This window comes from Drosophila obscura, unplaced genomic scaffold, assembly GCF_018151105.1.
Source record: "Drosophila obscura isolate BZ-5 IFL unplaced genomic scaffold, ASM1815110v1 contig_214, whole genome shotgun sequence".
Classification (NCBI taxonomy): Eukaryota; Metazoa; Arthropoda; class Insecta; order Diptera; family Drosophilidae; genus Drosophila; species Drosophila obscura.
This window is the reverse complement of record NW_024542806.1, coordinates 109,915-120,664: the sequence shown is the minus strand read 5'-3', so window position 1 is coordinate 120,664 and position 10,750 is coordinate 109,915. Positions and strand designations below refer to the sequence as shown.

General features: G+C 37.7%; 1 protein-coding gene across 2 annotated transcripts; it reads right to left on the bottom strand.

Moving 5' to 3' along the window:
• Positions 1 to 4,149: 4,149 nt before the first annotated feature.
• LOC121404562 lies at positions 4,150 to 6,728 on the bottom strand. Of its 2 annotated transcripts, none has more exons than XM_041594217.1 (2): positions 5,144 to 6,728; positions 4,150 to 5,088 (listed from the first exon to the last, which is right to left on the bottom strand). In XM_041594217.1, exons 1-2 carry the CDS (start codon positions 6,434 to 6,436, stop codon positions 5,077 to 5,079), a joined length of 1,305 nt encoding a protein of 434 aa, XP_041450151.1. In that variant the 5' UTR covers positions 6,437 to 6,728; the 3' UTR covers positions 4,150 to 5,076. The 2 variants fall into 2 exon arrangements, with proteins under 2 accessions (XP_041450151.1, XP_041450150.1); XM_041594216.1 differs by having other exon boundaries at positions 4,150 to 5,076.
• Between the last annotated feature and the right edge of the window lie 4,022 nt (positions 6,729 to 10,750).

Genomic DNA, 10,750 nt, shown 5'->3' with positions numbered 1-10,750 from the left:
GTCTATACACAACCTTAAGTCCCCCGTTTTCTTTTTGACTAGTACGATAGGTGAAGCGTATTCAGACTCGCTGGGTCGTATTATTCCTTTTCTTAAATATTCATCTAAAAATGTTTGCAGTTTATCTTTCTCGGTATATGATAGGCGCCTTGGAGCACAACTAAAAGGTTTTGATTTCTCTAAGTTAAGTTTTATCTCGCATTTGACTAAAGGTTCTTTTGGTTTTACCGTCTTTACGTAATAGTCTTCGATTATTTGCCTTAGTTGACACTTAAGCCTATGACTTATGTTCTCCCCGCAGATGTAATCAACTTTTTCATCTTCCATATAATTGATATTAAAGATGTCTGGAACAATAATATCATTGTATGTGTCATCAGCTTTGCTGTTAAGGATTTCATTCATAACCATCGCATCGTTATTTATCGAATTGACTGTTTTCTTTTTAGAATTTTTTGGTCTGGTAGAATCGCTAAACGCTTCAGCAAACATTTCATTAGTTACTCCTGTTTCTCTAACAACGTTACTAACGGTTTTACTAACAATTTCGTTTACCTCTTTACTAATAGTATCACTTACAATTTCACTAACTCCTTCACTAACGGTTTCACTAACAATTGCACTAACTTCCTCACTAACGGTATCACTAACAATTTCATTACCATTATCTATTTTGATTACCTCATCTATAACTATTTTATCTGAATTTTCTCTACTCTTTGTACTACTTATTATACTAGTATGTTTTCCAACCGTTTTGATTTGCATTTTATCATTTTCAATCGGAATTGCTGGATTTTCACTAAATGATCATTGGCTTCCGAATTCAAAGCGTCTAACGTAACCATTTTTAAAGTACTTAAGTCCAAGTTTAAGTCGCATGCATTCATAAAATTTCTGCCAAGAACCACACCATGACTCATAGACTCGTTCGACACTACGTTCAAATAAAAATAGCATTTTATTCTTCCTTTCAAAACATAACATATGTAGTCTGGGCAGCAATTCACAACGCGTGCTTTCTCGTCTCTGCTCGATCCAAAACTGATCTCGCTCTCATTTTATTCTTCTCCTTTTCTCCTTCGTATTCTTTGCGCTCTCTTTACATTGAGAGTGTCTCTATATGTGTTGGTGCTGAGAACACGATTACAGTGGGCTTAATGGCTAGTATTAAATGTATGTACAGTGGTATTAGGGGATAGTACTGCTACAATTCGGCCTATCCTGACAGTGAGGATCTCCTGATTCTCTTTGCCATGTTTCTTGTTATTATGCTGCTCTCAGCCATTTTTCTAACATTTTTCTTTCTTACATTTTTTCTTTGCATTTCGCTTGCTATGATCTTATTCCTTGAATCAGTTACATCCTCTTCATTCTTATTTAAATTGCTTTCGTGTTCATTTACATTTTCATTTTCTAATTTAGTATTTACATTTTGTTCATTATTTACATCTTCTTCATCATCTAATTCATTATTTACATTTTCTTCATCATCTAATTCATTATTTACATTTTCTTCATCATTTAATTCATTGTTTACATTTTCTTCATCATCTAATTCATTATTTACATTTTCTTCATCATCTAATTCATTATTTACATTTTCTTCATCATCTAATTCATTATTTACATTTTCTTCATCATTTAATTCATTATTTACATTTTCTTCATCATTTAATTCATTATTTACATTTTCTTCATCATTTAACTCATTGCTTACATTTTCTTCATCATTTAACTCTTTGTTTACATTTTGATCATAAACCCATGGTTTAATATTGTGGACAGCCCATATTCCTGAATAGGGGATTTGAGTTTGTTGGAATCCTTCTATATCTTGCACAACATACCTATCGTTATCTAAAACTTTTGAAATTCTATACGGTCCCTTGAACTTTGGAGCTAGTTTACTGGACGTTCCTGGTTGTGAGTTGAAATTTCTAATCATAATATAATCATCAATAGAATATAGTCTGGGTCTCTGTCGCTTTGTATCAACGTAACTTTTATTGTACTCTTGAACTTTCTGTTGAACTATTGCTGCTTTGCATCTTGTATACTCTAAGTCTCTTTGGTCGCTACTTTGATTTTCTTCGACTATGTTTTCTTTTAAACTATCTATACTATTGCCCTTTTGTAATACACCAAAGAGCATTACGCTCGGGTATTCGTCTATGCTTCTATTTTTTGTGTTATTCATTGCAAACTCCACTTTGTCCAAAACTTTATGCCATTGCTCATTTTTTTCTACGTCTCGAATCTTGGCAATCATTGGTCCTAAATCTCTATTAATTCTTTCCACTTGCCCGTTAGCTTGCGGAGACCCTGTTGCTATTTTTATGTGATTGATGTTCTGTGATTCTATGAAAGATTGAAATTCGTGGGAGGATAAGCAAGAGCCTCTGTCGGAAACTAGGTGCTTAGGGCGACTGTACGCTTTAAAATAATTTTGCAAAGCATCTATTGCTTCTTTTGAACTTGTTGTTAAAGTAGGATAAAGGCTTATGAATTTTGTGCAGGCATCTATAACCAATAGTATGTGCTTTTTCTTAGATTCACTACTCTTGATGGGACCATAGTGGTCAATGTGGATGACATTGAACGGCGTTGTACCTTTGGGTATTGAGTGTAGATATCCTTCTTTTTTTCCGGTTTTAGATGAAAAGGCTATACACTTCACACAATTCTTGATATGTACATCGACTTTTTTTCTTATTTGCGGAAACCAATAGCTTTTGTTTATTAAATCTGTTACTTTGTCAACACCTACATGTCCCATTTCATCGTGATACTTGTATAAAACACTTTCGATCATTGACTCTGGTACACAAAATAAGAGTCCTTCGTTGTGCTTTTTATAAATTACACCGTTGCGCATTTCATAATATTCATTTTCCCTTTCTAATAACATGTCTTTGACTTTTCTTAACTTTTCATCTCTACTTTGTGATATTATTAAATTATCTTCGAAAGTATTTGTTTCTAATATTAAAATATTATTGTTACGACTGAGTGCATCTACATGCTGCATCCTTTTTCCAGATCTGTGTTCGAGATCAAAATCATAATTTTGCAATTCGAGTGCCCATCTCGCTATACGAGGGTTTAGCTCTTTTTTATTTAACGTTAATGTTAATGAATTACAGTCGGTCACTATTTTGAATTTAATACCTTGTAGATAGACACGAAATCTTTTGAGTGCGTTTATGATCGCTAATGTTTCTAGCTCGAAGCTATGATATCTCGACTCGACATCTGTAGTTCTCTTGGAGAAGTAAAATATTGGATGGAATTTACTATCATTCTTTCTTTGAAGAAGAATGGCTCCATAACCTAAAGAGCTTGCATCACAGTGCAGCTCGGTTTCGTCGTGTGGATTATAAATTGCTAAAATCGGAGTTTCTATCAGCTTATTTTTTAGCGCTTGAAATGCTTCTATCTCTACTTCTCCAAACTCAAATTTTTTATCCTTTCTTGTTGCATCATATAATGGCTTTGCTATTAATGCGAAATCTTTGATGAACCTCCTAAAGTAAGAACATAGACCAATGAAGCTTTGAATTTCGTGCACTTTTTTGGGTACCGGGAAACTATTTATGGCGTCTATGCCCGTCTCATTTGCACATATGCCATTTCCTGTTACTGTATACCCTAGATAGTTTACAGACGATTGCAAAAATTCGCATTTATCAAGTCGAAGATTTAAACTGTTGTCTACTACTCTTTTAAAAACTTCTTTAAGTATCTTAAAGTGGGTGTTGATATCTTCTGAAGCAATCATTATGTCATCTAAATAAATGATTACTCTACCATCTTTGACCATATCAGAAAAAATTTTATTTATGTATCTTTGAAACGTAGGAGATGCATTCTTTAGCCCAAATGGCATTCTTGTGTATTCAAATTGTCCTAAAGGCGTTGTAAACGAGGTGTATTTGATAGAATCCTCATGCATGAATACATGATGAAACCCATTTTTTAGATCTAGTTTGGAAAATAACTTCTTGTTCGCTAACCTTTCTAACAGATCATCTATCAGGGGGATTGGATAGTTGTCTTTTATAGTTACTTTGTTCAGCCTACGATAATCTACACATAATCTTAGCTCACCAGTCTTCTTTTTAATTAAAACTATTGGTGATACGAACTCTGATTCGCTGGGACGTATATAACCTAATTCTAGGTTTTCATCTAGAATTTTTTGTACTTCTGTTTTTTCCATGTATGATAATCTCCGTGGTGGACAATTGAATGGTTTATCACTCTCTACCGTGATTTTCATTACAGTTTTTACTTTGGGTTCTAGTGATCTATTGGCTAGCAAATATTGTTCTTCGAAGATACGTTTGAATTGTTCTCTTACTTTATAATTAATTTCTTCCCCCACCTTGAAAGTAGCGTTGCCTTCTTGCACAACATTGATGGCTAACATTTCTTTATCAAAATCGTTTGGCTCGCCTTCTACGTTGACGTCTATGTTTTCTTTGCCTTGTATATGTACATTGTTTTTAAAAGGATTCGATTTCACTACTTCTGGCTTTGAATTTGTAATATTAATTTTATTGTTTGACTTAACTTTGTGATAGCTCGCTACGTTGATTTTTTCTTTTGGCTCCACTATTTCCGCTACTATTGACTCTACTTTTGGCTCTACTACTTCCGCTACTATTGACTCTACTTTTGGCTCTACTTTTGACTCTTCTGTTGAGACTTTACGTTGTCTTATACTCTTTGTTGTTTCTGTGATGCCTACCCTTACAGGCTGTTCATAGTTATCATACCATTTTACATCGATCAATCTGGTCTTAGTATCGTTCACTGAAATTAATTGTAAATTGCATAGCTCTAAGAAATCTCTACCTAGTACCATATTGTACCTTGTAGACTCATTGTTCACGACCATTGTTTCAATATTAACAGTTTTATTTGAAGTTATAATGTTACAAAATATTTTTCCAAAAATGACTAATTTACTATTATTTATTCCAACATAATCTTCATGGTCTTCAGTGTTACGAATTTTAAGTCCTTCAGGAACTATTGATTGTTTAACAAATGAGATCGGACTTCCCGAGTCTAGAAGGCACTCTATGTAATATACTTTGTCAGAAAAATGAGGAAATCTTATATTATAATATCTTACGTAATCGTTTTTAGTTTCTTTGATGTTCTTCTTATACAGCTTGCAATCTCTGGCCACATGCCCGTATTCACCACAGGCATAGCAAGCTCCATCTGGGCGTACAGGCTTGCGGCATTCGGCTGCGGAATGGCCCAAGCTATGGCAATTGTAACATTTCATGGCCTGTGACGATGTAGTTGTGGTCCCTGGTTGGCTTACATCTGACTTGGGTCCTGTGTAGTTCTTAACGTCAGCCAAGAAAGGACGCATCTTGGTGGGTGGTGGACGAGGTCTGTTCAGGTGCTGGAAAGCCATAAGCATAGCCTCTGTCGAGACAAAACATTGAAGCAATGCTTGATTGCGTAACTGTTGATCCGGGATTCCATCAATCAAGTATTGTATGGTCTCAGCGTCGTTCATATTTAGATCTTTGGCAAGTAGCAACTTTTCGTGATAGTACACCACGAACTTTTCATCAAATATCCATTTTCGTTGTTCAAACTTGCGACGAGTTTCCAGAATGTTGTCCTTGTTTCCAAACATGACACGAAGTTGATGTAGAATTTGATCAATGCCCGCGGAGAGAGGCGAGTAGTTTGCGAAGAACCAAGCACTGGCTTTGCCTTTAATGCGTGCGCAAATGAGTGAGCGCATAATGTCATCTTCAACTTTGAAAATGGCTTGAACATTTTTTATGCAGGTTAGCCAAACATCAATATCACCTTCGCCATTGAACTCAGGAACGCATTCTTTTATTACATTAAATGGGACAGCTGATTTTTTGCGCAGCTGTTCGTTTTCGTGTTGCAGGTTTTCGATGGTTTGTTCTAGTGTTGCAAAATTACTATTTATCGGAGTGGGGCTGGAGCTGCCAACTTCTATTAATGTTCCGATTTCTTCTTTGTTGTCTTTTTCGAATACCAACGACATCTTTTTTGTGGTCTGCACTATTGCTTCAATCGGCGTTTCTTCTTTCCTCAACGTTTCGTTGTGTGCGTCGAACTCAACGAGCAGGTCAGTATATCCGTCCTTGTCTGATACACTGCTAGCTGAAGCTGTGGGTACAGTGCCGTTGTCGGAGTCTCCAGAAATTTCGCCAGTGCCTTTTAATGCGTAGTTGATTTCGTTATTTTCTTTGTGTTTTGGAATTGCGCCTTGATTGTCGATTATTGGTCCAGGTCCACGCTCAAATGCAGGAATTTCATTCAGCATTGCAATCAAGCTGGCCTTACTACCCTCTGTGGGCAGATTTAATCGAGCACACCAAGTCTTCAATCCGATAAGTGTATAGTTGTTGATGTCGAGATTATCCATTTTTATTGTTTTAGTCAGTAGCTTTTAATTGAGTGGGAGTTCTAACTTTAGTGGGCTTCTGAACCACTTCTGAAATTGTAGTCTGGGCAGCAATTCACAACGCGTGCTTTCTCGTCTCTGCTCGATCCAAAACTGATCTCGCTCTCATTTTATTCTTCTCCTTTTCTCCTTCGTATTCTTTGCGCTCTCTTTACATTGAGAGTGTCTCTATATGTGTTGGTGCTGAGAACACGATTACAGTGGGCTTAATGGCTAGTATTAAATGTATGTACAGTGGTATTAGGGGATAGTACTGCTACACATAAAATTTTTCCAAGTGTTTTTAATTGGCTTTTATTAAGCCCAATATATAATTCCAAAACTGGTTCCAAACGAATTTCTCTAGAGATTAAACTTTTCTTGATGAACGATATGGGACTGCCAGAGTCTATGAGGCACGCTGAAATTAATGGTGTTACGATATTGTTGCAAAAGAAAATCTTACAGTATCTTACATAATTATTGTATGTTACGCTCTTCCTCTCCGGGCATTGTCCGACCAGATGTCCAAATACCCCACAGGCGTAGCAGGATCCAGGCTCCCTTTTTAGTTTGAGACAGTCCTTGGCGAAATGACCTCGCGAGTTGCAGTTGGCGCAACGTAGGTCCTTGGTCGCCGAAGAATTTGCCAGGCCTTGTGATGATGTGGCATGCTGCATACGCTCCGGAAGGCGAATCTCCGAAAAAGCACGCCAAATCTGCTTCGGATCGGAGAAGCACTGAATGCGAGCCTGATCTCGCAAGCCCGGGGACGGAATTCCCTCGATTATCTTCTCTTTCAATTCTTCTGTGTCTATGTTGATGTTCCTGGCCAACATCATTTTTTCTTCGTAGTATGTGGCAAAATTTTCTCCATAAAGCCATTGGCGCTTATGGAACCTGTCTCTGAGTTCTCCTTTGGTGATGGTTGCCGAATGCCACGATCAATTGCTCGCACAGGTGATCAGCTGATTCCAAGATGCGCGAGGAATCTGCATGGAGCCAGCGCTGAGCGTTTCCTTTGAGCTTGGCAATCAGCAGCATTCGTTTAGTAATGTTGTCCAGTTTGTAGATTTGGGCAATGTTCTTCACCTGTATGACCCAGTTTTTGGCGCACTGTGTCCCGTCGTATTCCATAGTCACTTCCTTTGCTAACGTAAGCGATGCTGTCGGAGATTCGCATATGTTGTTTACATTTGTGTCTTGACGTTTTGCAACACCGTCTGAATTGTCGTCTTTTCCATTACTGCTGTCAGGGCCGCTATTAACATTGGTGCTGTTAGCGCAAACGGTGTTGTTAACTTCGGGGCTGTTAACTGTAGCACTGTTATCGTTGTCGCTGTTAACTGAGTCGTTGTCTTCGTCGATGACGTCATTGGATTGGCCGACGTGAACGATCTTGTTTATTTCGTCATGGATTTGCCGCAGCATGTTTTTTCTTGCTTCAATGTCTGCGCGCAATTTCATCAGAGCGACGTAATCGGCTTCCACCGTGCTCCACTGTCCCATGCTTGGAATATTTTTCTCCTGCATGCCTCGAGTTGATGGTGCTGCCTCTTCCTCGACCGACGACGCTAAAACTGGTGCTTCGCCTGCCGCCTGTTGATGTTCCACTTGGTCGATCGAACCTTCTGGTGGGTCGCCGCGTGCGTTTGGTGAAATTGCGCTTACGCTTGCGATCAGTTCGGCTTTGGAGCCTTGAGTTGGTAGCCCAAGTCCAGCCAGCCACCTTTTTAGTTGCGCTGACGAGAATTGATTTGGTTCGAAGTCGCACATTGTGAGTAAGGCCCACTTCTGAGATTGTGAGAGTAAAACAGGGGTATGCACTTTTGTATCTCTTTATTACGCCGCACACGTCTTATTTTTCTTAATGCCTCTTTTCGAATGCCCGAGCGTCTTTTCTGGAGGCCGTATATTCCGTCTTTTTTCTAGTGTGACCTTATATTTAGGGGTTATTCATATGCGATAGTGCTGCCGTATGGGCAGTGGGTTAATCTTATAGAGAGGGGCTGATAGGGGTTATCCTACCACAAAACTAAACCTAACATAAACATATCAAAAAAAAAAGTTCTGCCATTGAAAAAAATAAAATATCATCCAACCATTTCTAAGCCCCAAATCTTTAAGAAAAAGTTCGTTTTGTTCCGTGAGGAAAAATCGTGTTGACTAGTGTAATTAATTGATGTGGTCATGGCTGTGTTGAAAATGTGAGTAACTTGCATGATGATTCTAGGGAGTATTATTTTCAAAAATTTCGGGTTCATATCGTCTAGGCCAATAGCATTTGATTTAATTTTAAGAATGGATTTTAGAACATCACAAGGACTAACACAATAGAAACTAAAGCTAGGAACAGTATAATTATAGGGCGCTGATGTCAAGTTCAGGGTTGGTGGTGGGTCCGGTACAACTAATTGCAACAATTTTTTGCTAACTTCATTTACGTCCATGTCAACTTTCTTGTTTTGATACCCGTACTCAAAAAAGAGTTAAGGGGTATATTAGATTTGTGGTAAAAGTGGATGTGTGCAACGCAGAGAAGGAAACGTTTCCGACCCCATAAAGTATATATATTCTTGATCAGCATCAATAGCCGAGTCGATAGAGCCATGTCCGTCTGTCCGTCCGTCCGTCTGTCCGTCTTGATGAGCGCCTAGATCTCAGAGACTATAGGAGCTAGAGAAACCAAATTTGGTTTCCAGACTCATGTGATATCACACTGCTACAAGTGTATTTCAAAATTTCGCCCCGCCCCCTTTCGCCCCCAAAAAGGACGAAAATCTGTGGCAGGCACATTTTTAAAGATACGATAAAACTAAAAACGCAGTAACGTAGAGAATGACCATATCTACCAGATTGCCGAATCTGAACTAGATCGGATCATAATTATAGCCAGAATGAAGAAATTAACGAGATGGAACGTTTGAGTAGCTTCTGGGACGCGACTCTACTTATACCCGTACTCAGTCAGTATAGAATTAGAATTTAAAATTTTAGAATAAAAAAAAAATTTAGCATTTTACATTTTTTTGCTACATCTGTTATCTACATCTACTTTGTATATTCTACATCTTACATGTAGATTATACATGTACCATTTAGATTCTACATCTCCACCGCTACAGGGCGCTCGCGTACATAACAAGGCAGAGTGTGCGAGAAATAGAATGTCTAGTCTAGAGTTTTATAAGCAAATTACGGGGCAAGGCCTTGCCTTGCAAGGTTGCGAAATGGGTTCGTTCATAAAATCCCTGTAAAATGGCGCCTTGAAACTTTAATTGGAGTTAAGGCACAACACTGATATTTTTGTTTTCAACCCAAATGGAAAATAATTGGAGAAAGAAATTAACTCAAATGACATTTCTCTAAAGCAGGAAGAATGAATTTCACCATAGTATTGAAAGACTTAAGACTAATGCTAAGCTACATTTCATATCGTATAGGAATGTACATAGTCGTAGTGCTATAATCGACAGAAACGGCAGAAATAATAATACCGAATCATGTGCCCCTGGATATGGATGTGCATCTACCTTTGTGTGTGCCCCTATATGTGTAATTTCATGTAGTAAAAAGTTAAAAAGCAGCGCTGGAGGGTTTTTTTTTATGCATAAGGAAAAAAACGGCGTGCTTGTATGTTTGAACATGTAAATATACTGTCGTCGGATAAAACTTTCTTCTATGCATCACAAACTTCTATTCAAAATCGTGCCTCCCATAGCAAAAGCATAACCATAAAAATTCCACAATGCAAGTCTTTGCATTAAGAAAATTTGGTTTTTCTCTTTGCTCCATCATTTTCTGCTAGTCTTTTTATGTGTGTGTGAATTTTAAGGAAATCTTTTTGCGTCGAGGCTGGACCCGATGCGTACGTTATTTGTTCGTGTCAGTAGATATTTATGCAGCCTAATGCATTTTGGCGTAAAGAAGCTTAAAAGATTTCGTACCATGTTCGGGGTTGGTTCCGTTGGTTTCTAGTTAAATATTGAAAGAAAACCAAAGTAATATTATCGTACTCTCCTAAATGGTATTTGTCAATTGAATTATGTTGATTTAATTGGCTCTACTCTTTTGTAAACTAACTTAGATTTGTACTGCCATTGAAGGCTCTTGAAGTAAACTTTCACTTGGGAATTCTGTATTAAATATAAAACAAATTTGATTTAGCCATTCAGTTTGGCCTCCACCTCTGCCACATTTTCTGTACCACGTTGTCATAACAACGAAAGTTTTCTGGCCTTCTCCCATCTTTTCTTTGAACAAAGGTTTACAAAATCGAAAAAATACACAGACACA

Coding starts and splice junctions, on each gene's coding strand:
- LOC121404562 (XM_041594216.1), bottom strand. CDS start 6,436: ATGGATAATCTCGACATCAACAACTATACACTTATCGGATTGAAGACT. Junction 5,077..5,143: donor AAGAAACTAAAAACGATTAC/GTAAGATATTAT, acceptor AGTGCCTTCTAG/ACTCGGGAAGTCCGATCTCA.